The sequence below is a fragment of the Protopterus annectens genome, chromosome 8.part0, assembly GCF_019279795.1.
Source record: "Protopterus annectens isolate FY-2018-M chromosome 8.part0, PAN1.0, whole genome shotgun sequence".
Lineage (NCBI taxonomy): Eukaryota > Metazoa > Chordata > Ceratodontiformes > Protopteridae > Protopterus > Protopterus annectens.
The window spans coordinates 986,476,501-986,493,920 of NC_056741.1; the positions used below are offsets into that span (position 1 = coordinate 986,476,501).

Here is a 17,420-nt window from a genome sequence, read left to right on the forward strand (position 1 = left end):
TCATGGTGGTGTGGTAGGGAATACCTCAGGCTTGAACCCTGTACCCTGTATGCAGGTGTTAAAGACTTGAGTTCCCTACCCACCACCATTTGTAAAAAAATTGCAGATTTTTGCCTCATATTTGATCTGATCTGTTCCTCATAATATCTGTGATTTGTAAATGTTATAATGCTTGATATTTGATGGTGTAGTAGTAGCATTGTTGCCTCCCAACTGGAGGTTTTCAGGTTTGATTCTTGGCTGGGGTTCCTTCTTTGTGGGGTCCGTATCTTCTCCCTGTGTTTGTGTGGGTTTGCTTTTGTGTCCTCCCATGTTACAAAGACATGTCTGCATTATTTCTTCCTGGGCCTCTGCTGAAAATTGTTTTTTTGTTCCAAGTCAGACTGTCCTGATTAACAAATGTTAAATAAAATTGACAGGCATTTGAATTTCAGACTTCAGGTTTCTGAATGTTTAATTCCTTGCAGATTTGATGGTGCAGTGGTAGTATTGTTGCCTCACAGCTATAGGTTTTCTGGTTTGATTCTTGGTTGGAGTGGCTTCTGTGTGGAGTCTGCATCTCCTCCCTGTGTTTGTGTGGATTTGCTCTGGTGCCCTGCCATTTTACAAAGACGTGTCTGCAGTATTAATCCCTGCGTCTCTGCTGAAAACTGTTTTTGTTCTGTCCGCAGTAAAATTGACCGGCATTTGAATTTCAGACTTCAGGTTTCTGAATGTTTAATTCCTTGCAGATTTGATGGTGCAGTGGTAGTATTGTTGCCTCACAACTATAGGTTTTCTGGTTTGATTCTTGGTTGGGGTGGCTTCTGTGTGGAGTCTGCATCTCCTCTCTGTGTTTGTGTGGATTTGCTCTGTTGCCCTGCCATCTTACAAAGACGTGTCTGCAGTATTAATCCCTGCATCTCTGCTGAAAATTGTTTTTATTCTGTCTGCAGTAAAATTGACCGGCATTTGAATTTCAGACTTCAGGTTTCTGAATGTTTAATTCCTTGCAGATTTGATGGTGCAGTGGTAGTATTGTTGCCTCACAGCTATAGGTTTTCTGGTTTGATTCTTGGTTGGGGTGGTTTCTGTGTGGAGTCTGCATCTCCTCCCTGTGTTTGTGTGGATTTGCTCTGGTGCCCTGCCATTTTACAAAGACGTGTCTGCAGTATTAATCCCTGCGTCTCTGCTGAAAATTGTTTTTGTTCTGTCCGCAGTAAAATTGACCGGCATTTGAATTTCAAACTTCATGTTCTTCAGACTACATAGTAGCACAACCTTTTTTCTAGCAATTTTTAAGTTTATAAGATGAATATTTTAAATTTGTCCCTATTTTTGGGACTGTATTCCCCATTATTGGCTTCGTCCAGGTTTTGTGCTAAGGTTGACAGCTATGGCAAGAACTGAATTCACTGAATATGGACTGTAGAATTGTGCATATTTACTGGTAAAGGTGCACTGTAGAATTGTGCATATTTACTGATAATGGTGGACTGTAGAATTGTGCATATTTACTAATAATGGTGGACTGTGGAATTGTGCATATTTACTAATAATGGTGGACTGTAGAATTGTGTATATTTACTAATGGTGGACTGTGGGAGTCTGAGTAGACTTTTTTATGATAAAGTTTTGCCATTATGGGTGCATACGTTTTGTTTCATTGCTTACTGGAAAATGTTCAAAACAAATTTAAAACACCCTCTAACAAGTGTACTGTATTGTACAAGGAATATAATTTTAGTACAATGAGGAAGGTGTATCAAAGAGCACATGTATGTTTCATATGCAAGGGCCTATGATTCAAAACAGCCCAAAATTAATCTTTATCTGCCACTGGCAAAATGTATTTTCTTTGAATGTGGGTTTCAATGCTGTTTCAATGAATGTGAGTTTCAAGGGCAGAGAAGTTTTAATGCTAAGTTTTCATTGTGAGACGGCATTGCTTTGTTTAACAGATGACTTAATGTCTGTGCTGTAAAATACAAAATAAAACTTTCAAATGAAGTCCAACTCATCATTGAAGTAAAGCAGTATGCACATTAGTGTTTATGGTAAATGGAGTGAAATAGCCAAGTAATGGTTCATTGGAATGGCTGCAGAGGCTCCATTCAACCATTATTTTGTCAGGGAGGGCAGCAAACTCAGACAGGCCCAGCTGAACTATACCTCCCAACTGTCCAGATTTTCAAAGAATGAATAGATTTTTGCTTCTTATTTTTGGTTTGTTGTTCATAAAATTTGTAGTTTTAATTCCTAAATGATTTGCCAGAAGTCACTAAATAATAAGTTTCAGACTTCATAACCTTCATAAAATGCATGTTAAAGTAAGAGCCGTTCTATCAACTGTCTCAATTTATACAAGAGCAATTTTTAGTACTGTTTATATGTGCCCCAATATATTTGGCCTTGTTCAGATTTACTGCATTAACAGGTTGAGAGGTACATGCAAATAAATTGCTTTATAGAATTAGGCATAGCCAACCTCTCAACTGTCCCCAATTTTTGGCTCAAAATGTTGCTCTTCCCCTAATAATCCCTCCAAAAATAGCAATTTTGGAAGAAAACATGGAGGGTTTACAATTAAGAAATAACTGTAATAATCAAAGTTATAGATTACTTGAAATGCATGTAGATTCTTTTATTTTGTCAGCTGCTCAAGGTAGCAGTACTAATATTAAAGTGTCCCTTCTTTGACAGGTAGCAGCTGTATTGTGTGTCTATTTTATATTTTGCATCACATTTTTGGTCCATTTTTCATAAAATTGTGTTTTTGGCAAATTAGTGACAAATCACTAAAGACTGAAGTTAGAAAATGACAGACATTTGAGTTTCAGATTTTATACCCTTCAGAAAATTCATACTAATGCAAGACCTATTCTATTATCTTTCTAAGTTTATTAGAGCAATATTTAAAAATTGTCCTTATTGTTGTGCCTTTGTCCCACTTCTGTGTATGGCTTTGTCCAGATTTCTTGCTCTTGAGGTTGAGAGGTATGACAAATGTGTCAGGGCCATCACAGTCAGCCAGAGAGATTTCAAATTGTGACATGCTTGTTGCACCCCACTCCCCATGTAGTGACTCTGGATGTGTCCAAGCAAGGCAAGGAGTAGTTGTATCTACCTTGGATGGGAGGACACACTGCATAAGTACTACAGTGGTTTTTCATCTGTCCTTGATTTTGCAGAATGGTCTGGTTTCTGTCATATTTTTGTACTGTTGATTTATGCTTATTACTCAGATTTATGCTTATTACTCAAAGTGCCTGTTGCTCTGTGTTTAAGTAGCAATGCTTTAATGACCATAAGGTAAGCTTGTCTGACATTGTAAGATGCAAGTAAGCTTTAATAAGCATACTGTTAAAGAATTGCCAACATTGAAAGCCTTTATGTTGTTGCCATGCAGAGAATACTTGACTAGATAATGTATAAGCCTTGGGTATTAAAGGACAGGATTCCATTATTTTAAAAAGCTCATTACACTTGTTGGAGACTTCCAGTCATCTCTACAGACTTTACCCGTAAACTAAACAGAATGCCAATCATGTGTGGTCCATAACCTGTATAGTAATCCTTTAAGCAATGTATCTTGAGCTTGTTTCTTGTTTGCTTTTCATTTTTTACTTTTATCATGTTTTCCCCATGAAACAAGTTGTCAGGCAGCAGGTCTTTTTGGATAAGAAACATTTTTACAAGTGGGGCATCACATAGATTTCTACTTTCAGCATGTTGCTTGGTACTTTAATAAAGCTGAATATATTATAATTAGAACTGCAGTGCAAGGAGAAGTGGTTTGAGTTGAGTGCTTCTGGTTTTCTTATACTTGATTTTGACTGGCATTCCAGTAATGTATTTAAAAAGTAATTTATTTTTTCATGCCTCACAACCTTTTGTTTCCATCTAGATATTAAGTAAGCTGTCATGCAGCCAATGCATTGAAATATTTTTATTCTTCTACACTTATTTTTGTCTTGATTGGACTTTCATAATGATGGTTTGCCACCCAGGGCAGCGTATTTAATTAAAGTTATTTTTTTGTGGTTTTGTGCATAGCTCCTCCCCTTTATGGTTGACCACACCCCTTCCCTTTGACCCCACCCATTCAGCGTCTCCTGCAGCCCCCCTGTGATTTGAAGTCACCAGCCGCCACTGAAGTGAGTGCTTTCATGACCTTCCAAGTCGCTTCATCAGACTTAATAAAACATCCCATGCCTTCCTTGATATATATATACCTTCAAAGTGACCAATCAGTTAAGACAAACAATTAAATATTTATATCAGATTCTATTAATTTAAAAATAGTAAAAAAAAACATAAATAGACATAAAACTGTTAAAAGCAGTATGCAAGTTCAAATGTGAATGCCTATAGAACCATGTAGAAGAGAATTAGTGATTTAAGGATCTTGCCTTTAAAAATGGTTTCAAAGAAACAACTTCATTAATGCCTGGGGGTTTGTCTGCATTTAATTGCAGAATCCATTTTTGCTCAGCTCTTCTGTTCTGTCTTCTACATGTTTAGCTAGGGCACTACTCTCCTTTTTGTTTACTATGTCCCACATATGTTCTAAAATGCATTATTTGAGCATTCTGTTAGTCTTGCCCACATAAAAAAAACTTTACAATGTTGGCAAAAACTAAGGTAGACTATATTTCTAGTCCTGCAGTCTGAATAGAAATTAAATTCAATTCTAAACTTTTTCTGTGGATGTACAAAAGTGCTACATGAAAAAATGTACTTATAAGCTCTGCAGTTCCTGCACATATATGTCCCTATCCTATCTGATGCATTCAGGGACTTATGTGTTTGGGTTTTATAACATAGCTGCCTTTTAAGTGCTTTTTTGTTTGTAAATGAGAAGTGAAGTCCAGGGTCTATGACACCTTCAAGTTCATTAGCGGCTAATAATATGTTCCAGTTCTTCCTAAATATATCACAAAATTGACTGACATCAATTGCATATGTAATGGGGAACCTGAGTTTCTCATTCCTGGATTCAGTTTCAGGGTTATCTCTTGTAGTTTGTTCTAAGAAGTAAGGTCTACCCTTTCCTTGACATTCTTGATATACTCCTTCTATGGTGGTGTCTATTTCCATCTGGTTATATCCTCTATCAAGTAGTTCTCCTCAACACTTCCATGGACCTCTCCAACTCCTCATTTTTACTATGTAATCTTGAGGCTCTCAGGAGTTGCCCTTTCATAATGTTTTTGCTAACATGTCTTGAATGCATGCTGTTTTTATGTAATATGGAATTCTTTCTGCTTGGTTTTCTATATAGGCTAGTAGCCATCTACCCCATTTCTGATTTTTTTTCACTAGAACATCAAGGAATTCTATCTGTTCATTTCAGTACATACAGGTACATTTTAAAATGGTGTTGGTTTGTGTAGGTATTCTAAGAATCTACCCAGCATCTTTATTGAGTTTTCCCATACAAAAAACACGTCATCCACAAAACATGTATACCACAGAACATATTTGCTAAATTCATTTCCCTGTAGTAGAAATGTTTCTTCCCATTGGACTAAAGTTAGGTTGGCGTAGCTGTTTGCACAAGCTGTGCCCATAGTTACGCCAACCTTTTGTAGGTAAAAATCATCTTTAAAGACAAAAACATTATTGTCCAAAATTATTTCAAGCAGACTGCATAACAGATTCACTTTATCATTAAAGAAAACACATTTAGAAGATAGCAAGCTCCTAATGGTCTCTATTCCCCACTGATTTGGAATCACTGTAAAAAGTGATGTAATATCTAAGGTTACAAGCAGATACTCTTTATTTATCAAATTTGTCTTTCTATACAATGTTTTGAGAAAGGATTTTGTCTTTCAGTACTGTTTCACAATTTTTAAGCACTGGATGAAGATTATTCTCTACATATATTGACATGGCTTCTGTTGCCCAAACTCTACTAGACACTATGGGTCTCATAGGTGGACATATGATATCATTATGTACCTTGAGAAGGCCATATATTACTGGAATGGTGGAAATTTCTACATTAAAATACTTAAATAAATCCTCTGTTATCAAATTTGTAGTCAGCAAATCAAACAACAAAACAGCAATCCTGTCTATTATACATTTAACTATATTTACTGAGATAGAAGCATAGGTTTCATGGTCATTCAGTAGTTGCATCATTTGCTGGATGTAAAATTCCTTATCCATAATAACAATTCCTCCTCCTTTATCTGCAGGTCTAATTTCCACTGAATGCATTTCCCTCAGGTCATAAAGATCATCAGATTCTTTTTTACTCAAGTTGTAAAAGACAGCTTTTCTATCTGAATTAAATGCTTCCCTTATTTGCTTCTCACATACTAACACATAGACTTCTACCATTGGATGCAATTTAGGTACAAAGGTATTAGGTTTTTTAAAAATATTCACATTGTCAGTCATCTCTCCTTTAAACATAGTTTTTAAAGTTAAGTTGCGACCAAATAACTTAAGTTCTTTAAGAATGTCAACTAACACAGTTCTCTGGGCTGGGATAAATGACAGCCCTTTATTCAAAAGTGACATATGAGCATCAGTTAGTGTTAAAGATGAAAGATGTATTACCAGACCTTTGTGTTCTTGCTGCAGGTTACCATTGTGTTCTGTGTTGCTTCCGTGTTTGGTATCTGCCTAACTCGGCCCTTCCTTCCTCTGCTCCTTGATCTGCTTTTTATCGGTAGAGCATTCATTAGTGTGAAGGGTGTCGTTTGAGTTCCTGATATTCCCTTCTGTTGCATGGGAAAAGGGGGATCCTCATTAGATAGGTTTCTGTTATCATTCTTCTTGCTGCTTCTTGTATTTATATCCTTTGGTTTTACTGTTGACTGCTGCTCAGCAGGAGTCACTGGTAAACTTTGTGTTTCTTCAGTGTTAGTAGCTGCAACCACTCCCTCTTCAGTTATTTGGCTGCTCTTTGCTAGTTGTGTGTTGTCTATCACAAAAGGGGCTGGGTTTACAGATTGGCCTGTTGCTTTAGTAAAAATTTGGGTCATGAGAAAACAGCACTTGACTGAAAGTCGTTCATGTCCCTTTGAAGCATTTTCAACTTTGTATTCTGTAATCTTTTCTCATAGCTGGATATGCTTTCAAAGACAGTATCTAGCTTGTTACCAGCAATGCTGTTTGCAAAGTTAGTGCATTGATTGATCTGCAGAGCCTTCAGTTCATTTGCAAGTTCCCTTTCTTCAGGTAAAAAGTAGTCAATTAATAAGTTCATGTAGTCATAGCTTAACTGCAAGTTAAGCTGCTGCCATTTCTTCAGGAGGTCAGGGAGAGCATCACCATAAGTTGGCATGGTTAGAACTCTCAGATCTCTGAAAGCAAATACCTTAACCATTATGTCAACCTCCCACCCCACAGTTTTATATCTTAACCAGGCTTCCAAATGGAATCCCTGCCATTGGAACCTTTTTTACTTATATAACTTGTTTTCAAAGGCTCTAAATTTGTTTTGAAGAACATTTGTGCCCCATCATCCACATCAACAGAATATTCATCAGAGAGAAAACTGGTCTCTCAACCAGTGGGTTTACCTCCATGCTCAGGATTCTACTAAAACGTTCCATTCCGTTTTGAATGTTGGTATTCCCATTTGGATTGTAATTCAGTTCGATTTCATACCCTTCTGCCATGTTCTAGTTCTGATGTTCACAAAAAGTACAAAGAAAAAGACAAAACACAGGTAACAGATGAACAGCTCAGTTTTCACCTTAGAGCCAATAGTATGTATAAAAAGTCGAACTGCCACAGTAGAAGGAAAATTCTTTATTGCAAGGACAAAGTGAGCGCTTTCATGACCTTCCAAGCCATTTCATCAGACTTAATAAAACATCCCATGCCTTCCTTGATATATATACTTTCAAAGCGACCAATCAGTTAAGACAAACACATATTTATATCAGATTCAATTAATTTAAAAATAGAAAAAAAACATAAATAGACAAAACTGTTAGAAGCAGTATGCAAGTTCAAATGTGAATGCCTATAGAACTATGTAGAAGGGAATTAGTGCTTTAAGATTCTTGCCTTTACAAATGGTTTCAAAGAAACAGCTTCATTAATGCCTTGGGGTTTGTGTGCATTTAACTGCAGAATCCATTTTTGCTCAGCCTCGTCTGTTCTGTTTCTAATGTCATCCCCTCTGGTATTAATTTCTATTCAGACTGCAAGACTAGAAATATAGTCTACCTTAGTTTTTGCCAATATTGTAAAGGTTTTTATGTGGGCAAGACTAACAGAATGCTCAAAGAACGCATTTTAGAACATATGAGGGACATAGTAAACAAAAAGGAGAGTAGTGCCCTAGCTAAACATGTAGACGCTGAAGGGATGCACCACGTTTTTAAATTTTTAGTTTTAGAAGTTCTGGAAGAAAATATCAGAGGAGGTGACATTAGAAACAGAAAAGGCTGAGCAAAAATGGATTCTGCAATTAAATGCAGACAAGCTCCCAGGCATTAATGAAGCTGTTTCTTTAAACCATGTTTAAAGGCTAGAGCCTTAAAGCACTAATTCCTTTTTACATGGTCCTATAGGCATTCACATTTGAACTGCATACTGCTTTTAACAGTTTTATGTCTATTTATGGTTTTTTCTACTATTTTTAAATTCATTGAATGTAATATAAATATTTAGAGTCTATATTAGAACACAGAAGTTTAAAAATATTGAATGTCCTAATATTGAACCCTATTCAGCGAAAGCTGAAAACATCAAACATACAGAACAGCAAATTTTTTCCTAGGGAAAGAATTTACTGTTCCAAAACACATACACACAACACAAGCACACCAAACAAACAGCAATCCACACACATACACCTAAAATCTTACACCTAACCCAACACTAAACTATACACACACCACTAACTATCCACTTACCTTAACCCAAACCCTAACCCTAAGGTCTGTCACTATTGTGCAATCACCTCATCCGCTCCCTAACCCTAACTCACCTACCCCGCCATAACCCTCACGTCCACACGATCACACACATACCTAATCCATGCATCTAACCCTAACTCACCTAACCCGCCCTAACCCTCACGTTCACACAATTGCACCCATATCTAACCCGCACCATAACCCTAACTACCCTAACCCGCACTCAATTGCACAGTTACCTGAACCCGACCTGTAACTTTCCACCACAGTGCTGAAAATACCGAAGCAACAGAAAAGGACAACTGAATCCTTTCTCTAGGAAAAAAATTTGGTTTTCTGTTGCTTCGATATTTTCAGCTTTCACTGAATAGGGTTCAATCGAAGTTTTGAAACTTTGTGCTCTAATATAGACCCAAATATATATATATATATATATATATATATATATATATATATATATATATATATATATCAAGGAAGGCATGGGATGTTTTATTAAGTCTGATGAAGCGACTTGGAAGGTTGTGAAAGCGTTCACTTTGTCCTTGCAATAAAGAATTTTCCTTCTACTGTGGCAGTTCAACTTTTTATACATGCTATTGGCTCTAAGGTGAAAACCGAGCTGTACATCTGCTACCTGTGTTTTTGCCTTTCTCTCTCAGTTTGTGGAACAATGTCTTCTTCCCTGATCTGTGGTTCCTGTCCACAAGAACCACCAAAGTTAAAAACTTTTGCATATCTCTTCATCAGGCTTAATAACACAACAATAAAATCATCTGCTTTGTATACTTAGTGGCTGGCAAATACTAAAGACAAGATAGCTTCATCAATTTCAGTTCCACCCAAACCTCATGTGCAGTATGTTTCTTTCTCTCTACTTCCTGTCAGTCAGGGGCAGCCAGTGCCAAGTGCTTCTGAGGAAGTTTGCTTTGTTAGCTCCCCATCCAATTCTGACCCTTCTACTGCTCCCCCAGAAAGTGCATCCATAAAATGGACATGCAAACAGATGCTGGGTGAGATAGGGGAGAAATGGCTCCTGAGGGTACTAATGGCAGTGTGGAGAGAAAGGCGTATCCCAGATGACTGGAAAATAAGCATACTCATGCCAGTGTACAAGAACAATGGGAACATCTGCAACTGTGGGCAGTACAGGGGCATCAAACTCCTATCACACTCCATGAAAGTTCTGGAGAGGGTGATTGATAAATGGATATGCAGAGTAGTAGAATGCAAGATGGGAGATGAGCAGTTTGGATTCAGATCAGGATGCAGCACAACTGATCCTATATCTGCATTGAGACAGATACTTGAGAAGAAGCAAGAGATGAGGAGAGAGTCCAACTGGGCATTCCTAGACTTGGAGAAAGCATATGACAAGGTCCCAAGAAAGCTGATCTGGGCAGTACTGCAGTGGTTTGAAGTCCCAGAAACATTGGTAGAATTAGTGCAGGCTATGTACAAGGACCCAATGACTCAACTACAGACAGTGTTCACCTCACAGAGGGGTTCCCAGTGGGTATGGGTGTACATCAGGGTTCACCGCTGAGCCCACTGCTGTTCATACTGGTGATGGACTGCATTAACAAACAGGTTGGAGGGGATGAATCAACAAAGCTGCTATATGCAAACTATGTGGCAGTACAGGCAGACTCTGAACTAGAACTTCAGTAAAGAATAGGAGAATGAAATGCAAATCTGAAGGCACATGGGATGAAACTAAGCACAGATAAGATGGTGGCAATGGCAGCAAACTGGGGAAATCAGAACAAGCTAAGAATAGAGCTAGAAGGGAAGATACTGGAAAAGGTAAACAGCTTCAAGTATCTGGGATGAGTAGTTGAGGAGAAGGCTAGTCTGAATGAAGAGGTCAAAGCTAAAATCAGAGGGGCTGCAGCCAACTGGCATAGAGTATCAGGTGTAGTCTATGAAAGAAGAATGCCAAAGAAGTGGAAAAGTAAGGTGTACAAGACAGTGGTGTGACCAGTACTACTGTATAGTACAGAAACTTGGGCAGTAAAGGCAGAACAGTTGAAGAAGCTAGAGGTGATGGAAATTAAGTGCCTGAGAAAAGTGATAGGATGCACACTGTGGGACAGATGAAGAAATGAGGACATAAGAGAAGAAGCCAAAGTAGCTCCAATTGCAGACAAGATCAAAGAGAGTATATTACAGTGGTTATGGCACATGTGTAGAAAAGCAGAAGACAATCTGATGAGGAAGATTTGGGGCAGACAGGAAGAAGGTAAGAGGAAGCATGGACATCAAGCAAAGAGGTGGATGGACTGTGTGAAAGAAGCTTTGCGACAGTCACGCATGAGTGTTGAAGAAGGCAGGAGTGTGGCACTGAATCAAGAGAGTTGGAGACAGTTAAAACAATACCCCGACCCCATGTAGAAAAATGGGAAAAAGTGGCTGATGATGATGAAAAAGAAGCACATAGACTCTTCCTCAGTGTCTTTCAACAATGATACTGACTTAAAAGAAGGGGAGGGTTACCTTCACTCCCTCTCTGAAGATGTCACATTCGGTGATATTCTTGAATTAATGAAGCAGAGTGGGGGTTGTTTGTCCCTAGTCCCTTCATCAGATGAGTCAATATTCTTAAAGGCCTTCGGTTCCAAACCAACATTATTCTGGGTGGTACCTCCCACTGGTCAACTTATCAATATTATATAATGTGAAACAGTGTGAGAGAGAAACTCTCATGGTAGGAGAGGAGAAGCAGAAAGAATAAAAATATATAACCCACTTCTAGAGAGGTCTGCGCACATCTGCATCAAGATCTGAGAATCTGATGTAGAGACTAGGGAATTATGGGTAGTGAAGGAGTTAGAGCTCTGGATCTGATAAAGGTTTGAAGTCATCACTGAGGTTGGCTCTGACAGACAAAAATAGACAATATTGGATTAGACTATTTCCAAATGGCTGTGTAAGGCTATAACCCTTTGTTATACTCACCATAATAAAACTATTCTAGACTGGGTCAAGGCTTGGCCTCATATATGGCTTTTTGGAAAGAGTTAGATTCTTGAAATATTCTAGAAGTTGCTATTTGGTCCTCTGTATGTAATTTTGCAAAGCTCTATAAGCTGGATTCCTTCTCTAGGTCCAGATCAAGCTTTGCTATGACCATTTTCTAGGGAGTCTTGGACTCCTTTTTTTTTCCACCTCCCAAATGTAGTTAGTTAAGGTATTCTACTCACATAGCTAAGGCATCTGCAGCAGTAATCAATATGATGAACATGGTGCCATTGTGCAGTTAAACTTACCATAATGATAGATGTTTAAATGATCACTGCTGTAATAGCTGCTCCCTCCCTCCCTCCATCCCTCTTGTTTTTTGGTGTGTTTTTTATTTCGGGGTGTGGGCATTTATATTTTGTTGTTCCTAACATAGTCCTTTCAGGGCCTAGTCTCCCTCAGTCTACTGGAAGAAAAGTTCTTAAGGGCTTTGTGGCCAAACTTATCTTTTATTCAACTCAGCTTGAGATGCTAGATAATTTGGGAATGTGGAAGGTGCCTTGAATCTTTAGAAGCTGGCCTGCTGTTGTACCCTTGGCAGAATATAACCCATATAGCAAAGGCTACTGCAGCAGTGATCATTCAAACATCTACTGTCATGATAAGTTCTACTTACACAGCTATACTTTACCCATCTAGTCATCCAAATTACTTTTAAAAAGAGTAAGAGAAATACTTTGCTTTATGTGGCATGGAAGAAAGTTTCAAAAAAATGGTATGCCCTGTGATACAAACTAATCCCTCCAACATGGTCTATTAATTTTGAAAAAGAGACTGAGATCCCTAGGGTGGGTGTTCATGACACTACTGGACTTACAAATGTGTAAAGGTCTGACAGAATAGCATCTGTTGAAGCTCTGTATGCAAAGCAGAGGTCATCTATCAGTAGCATGTATGATATTGAGAATAAGGAAAGGCTTTGAGACAGTCCTCATAGTTTTCACAATTTATGTCCTTCATTTATTTAGTGAGAAAGCACTGGGGTCATTTCAATTGTGACAGATGTTTGGACAGGTACATAGCAAAAGGTGCACACCTTGAGGAAACCTTTCAAAATTCATTGACAGCCCTACCACAGTGCTTTTGCATGAAGACATGCAGCACCACAGAGCACTGTCTCTGCAGCCATGCTGCATGCTAATGAGGTAGACCAAGGGAGTGGCATATGCAAATTAACCATGTGCTTTCTTTCTCCCTTAGAAGTGTCTCAAGTAGGACATCTATGTGCCAAGTGATTTTATGAATCACTTGGCTGTGTATATTTGTAAGGCTGCCCTTTCCATGTGGTGGAATTTCATCCATCCTGGTTTTGCTAAGTGCTGGGGAGTTTAGGGGTAAGGTAGGGTTTGGATGTGTGTGTGGGACTGTATTCAATGGGTTGCTTGTGTGGGTGTATGTTTGCCTGGGAGACAACAATAAGACAGTTAGGAGGTAAGTTAAGTAGGTGTCTGTGTGTGGGTGTGTATGTGCACACATGTGCATGCCTGTGTGTGCATGTGTGTGTGTGTTTGTGTATGCATGTGTGTGTGTGTGAATCTGTGAATTGGAGTGGCTGTCATTCTTCCACATACCCCTAGACAAATGAGCAGAATCTGCAACATTGGATGAGGGGAATCACTAGTTGTCAGGGATAATTATAAATATTGAGATCATGGGAAACACCACAACAAGAGATAACTGTTAATTGTCATATCTTATTGATACTTTTTCATTATGGGATTGGGGTTAACAATAACTGCCAGGGATAATTCTTAAACATTTTTCCGTCCAAGTAGCATGTAAACACAATGGGTATCAGGGGTGGGGGACACTAGACACCAGGGATACTCTATGTGGCATGCCTTAAAAGCACATATTTAAATAAGAGGTACAGGGAAGAACCAAACACTAGGAAAAAGTGATGTGCCTTAAAAGGCACTAGACAGATCTCAAAGCCTGTACCCTCCTACAGAGGATATTAGTCTTCTGCTCCACAGCTAGACAAGAGGGATTGCTTTGTAAATTATGTACATGAAAAAAACACATATGGGAGAAAAGCAGATTTGAACCATGTACCCCTGTCATGAGGGACCCCTGCAGTATTCTGCTGTACTAACAGAGATGCTAGTGCTGTAGTTGTTTCTTTACTATATATTGAAGAGCTCAGGCATTATGCAATGCTGGCAACATGTTGTGACGTAAGAAGGAAAGGCATGGGAAACATTAGACATCATGAACATTCTGACAACAGGGACAATTATGGGGTATGTAGTGTGTGTGTGTGTGTGTGTGTGTGTGTGTGTGTGTGTGTGTGTGTGTGTGTGTGTGTGTGTGTGTGTGTGTGTGTGTGTGTGTGTGTCTGCATGTGTTTGTGCATGTTTGTGTATGTAAGTGTGTAGGAGAATGACTGAGGTGGGAGAGGTACCTCTGCTTAAACAATGAGACCGCTGGAGGCACTGATCAGTAATTTGGGGTAGTTAACTGTGTTTCTCAGACATGCAAATTAGCCAGTAATGAAGTCTTTCATCATTGTAGCTAATGTGTCTATGGATCACAAAATACTACACTGTACTAACAGGGCATTTTTACTGTGGACCTTATGGCCCATGCTGGGGATCATAATGAATCTCTGGGTCATTCTCAGTTATGACACCTAGAATATGGAAATCCATCCCCAGACATATTACTGACAAACATTCCTTCCTCACTTTTAGAAAAAAAATAAATTTATCTTTTCAACAAAGTAATATCCAAATGCTATATTAAGGCCAAAATTACTTAGTCCCAAACAGTCTAGGTCTTGAAAACTTTTGTATAAAGCTACACATTAATCAGAATCAGGTGACTGTTGTATACAGTGGGCACTTTATACATTTGCATATAACCTATAACCTATAACTTATAAAATCTCCTGAGGAGTCCTTGTACTCGATCTTGTTCATATCATATGCTACAACAGGGTCTTTATATTATATTCATTACATTGTTAATTTCTTATCGCCTCACAGCAAGACGTTTTCCCGTTCGATTCTCAGCTAGAGCATCTTCTGTGTGGAGGCATGCGTGAATGGGCGTGCCTTCGTTGAAGGTTGTGCGTCAGGGCTGGTAACTCAGCATGTAAAAATCCACTACCAAATATTAGCGGACCGGAGTTCCACTGTGGCGACCCCTAACCCGGATAAGCCAAAAGACACAACAACAACATTTTTAATTTCTTATATTATGTAATTTTCATTGTATATTCACTTTTTATGCTGCTTATTCAACTATTTCTTACTTTTTTAAAATTTTGTTTTGTCTCCCAAAATGAGACAGAAAGTGGTCCATGGAGGTCAATGATGCATCATGATTTACAAACAAAGAGACATACCAATAAATAAATAAAACTTCACAGGGAACAAAAGGTCTTGTCCCCAGATAAATGATTCAGGGGATTTCCCACCTGCATACACTTTCAGAAAAATATTTCATTGAGTGGAAGATTTGGCCATTTATGTTCTTCTGGTTTAACCTTTGCAAGTAGGAGGACTGTATGCATTTGTGTAAGGCATAATGGATCTGTGACTCCCATCCTAATTACTAATTTCCAGTTGTAAGAAGGATTCTTCTGAAAGAATACTGGAAATTTCAGCCAGATATTGCTTCCCTATAGAAGGATTCAAGATCGCTCTGTACGATTGAGGGTAAAATTTAACAAGCACTTATGTCTTGATCAACACTGGTAGCATGTTGCGTTATTAAATAACTAACCATGCTGTGTTTGTTTCAGGTATTTTCCTCAGATTAAGTACTGCAGTGAATGCTCTGACACTGTCAATTCCTTCATTTAAAAAAACAGTTTCTGTTAGATAGGCTCAAATTCCAAAATAGGAGCAGATACTTTTGCCTGGTTTATTAGTTACAGTTTGTAAATGTATCCACATCCAATAAGGAATGCAATCCATATATATATATATATATATATATATATATATATATATATATATATATATATATATATATATTAATATTGTTGTAGAACCCTTATGATTAAATTCTCAAATAAGAAAATAATTTAGGTGATCTGGCTGACAGTTCAGGCTTATACAGTATGTGTGTAAGCTTATCTTATTCTGTCTTTAGAATTATAAAAGGTACATGTCCCTAGGAGACAGAGTTGTGACAGTGTTATGTGAAATGGAATAAAGTGCATCTGTAGCACTGTGAAGAAGGAACAGAACAGTAATTCCAAAATACATATGCTGATCTTGAAGATAGTTAAGCAGAAGAGATCAGCATATGTATTTTGGAGTTATTGTTCTGTTCCTCCTTCATAGTGCTATAGATGTACTTTATTCCATTTCACATACACACTGTCACAACTCTATCCCCCAGAGATATGTTTTGATGTCAGAAAAATGTCTAAAATGCAGACCAAGATAGCATTATAAAATCAGTTTAATAAGTCAGCACTAATGGTTTGTATTTTATATTATGACACTGAAGTGAATGCAGGCTGGTTTTATTTAGTACTTATTGTGACCAGTTCTCTCTGAGACCCAGTTGAGCTAGGAGTTGCTGACTGCTATAATGAACAAAATAGCAATGAGGATGACAAAGGAGCAACTGTTGGCAGCTTACTCATCCTGAGGTGGAAGTAGGCCTGTGCGCCTGGGAATGTGTCCCCACTATGAAATTCTGCTTTGGAAACCTAGAGGAAGTATCAGCTTCCTGAAATAATGGGAGGGGGCTGTCACTGTGAATATGAACTTGAGTGAGTGAGTGATGTCCTCACATCATGGCTTTGAATACTACGTTCTGAAGACATTGTTGAGCTGTATGGAAAGAGGTCCAGTGCATCCAGTGAAAAAAAGTCCAGCAATCTCTTAGCTGTTAGTCCCATAAGTAATGGCTATGACTATATAGGATGGGAGCATAAATGAGTTAATAGCATAATGGGAATTGGAAGAATAACCACAGAAGAAATGCATAAAATAAGACTTATGGTGGTTTTCCTGTTGGAATGTATAATGGAAAGTTGGTTATTTTGACATTTATGTATATATTGTTTCTGATATTTAAACCTGGAACAGTAAAACTGTAATATTATTTCTTTTTTGACAATAAACATAATGATCTTTTCTCTTTAATATTAGAATATTGTAGAAAATGTTGACTCTTACCTGTCCCAGCAGTAGGGATTTGTAATAAGTTACTTCCATGTTTATTACTCATTACACAAATAACATTGACTCCGGACTCCATTTGTGCCATCAGAATACTGGTATGGTTATGTCCTGAGCTTTCAAAGAAGACACTGAAGACTTTGTCAGATTCTGTAACATTCTGATCTCCAATTATCCAAATAACTGTAGGCAAAGGGTTGGCTACTGCCACACAATGACAGGTAGTATTGGTCTGAATAGAGGTACATCTGGATTCAGGTAAAATAGCTGGCTTATCTGGGAAGTAAAAATCAAATGCAAATCAAAATGCTTTAATAGGAGTTGTAAAACAGCCACACAAGCCACTTACTTCTCTGAAAGGAAACCTACAATATGGAAAATA

The 17,420-nt window shown here is 38.0% G+C and overlaps 1 protein-coding gene across 1 annotated transcript in view; it reads right to left on the reverse strand.

Annotated features, from left to right (window-relative positions):
* LOC122809189 (myelin-associated glycoprotein-like) overlaps nt 1-17,420 on the reverse strand; it is a 553,400-nt gene that overhangs the window by 152,192 nt on the left and 383,788 nt on the right. Inside the window, exon 5 of the mRNA XM_044080497.1 lies at nt 17,036-17,314. Coding sequence (XP_043936432.1) covers nt 17,036-17,314 — 279 coding nt within the window. The remainder of the gene's footprint in view (nt 1-17,035; nt 17,315-17,420) is intronic.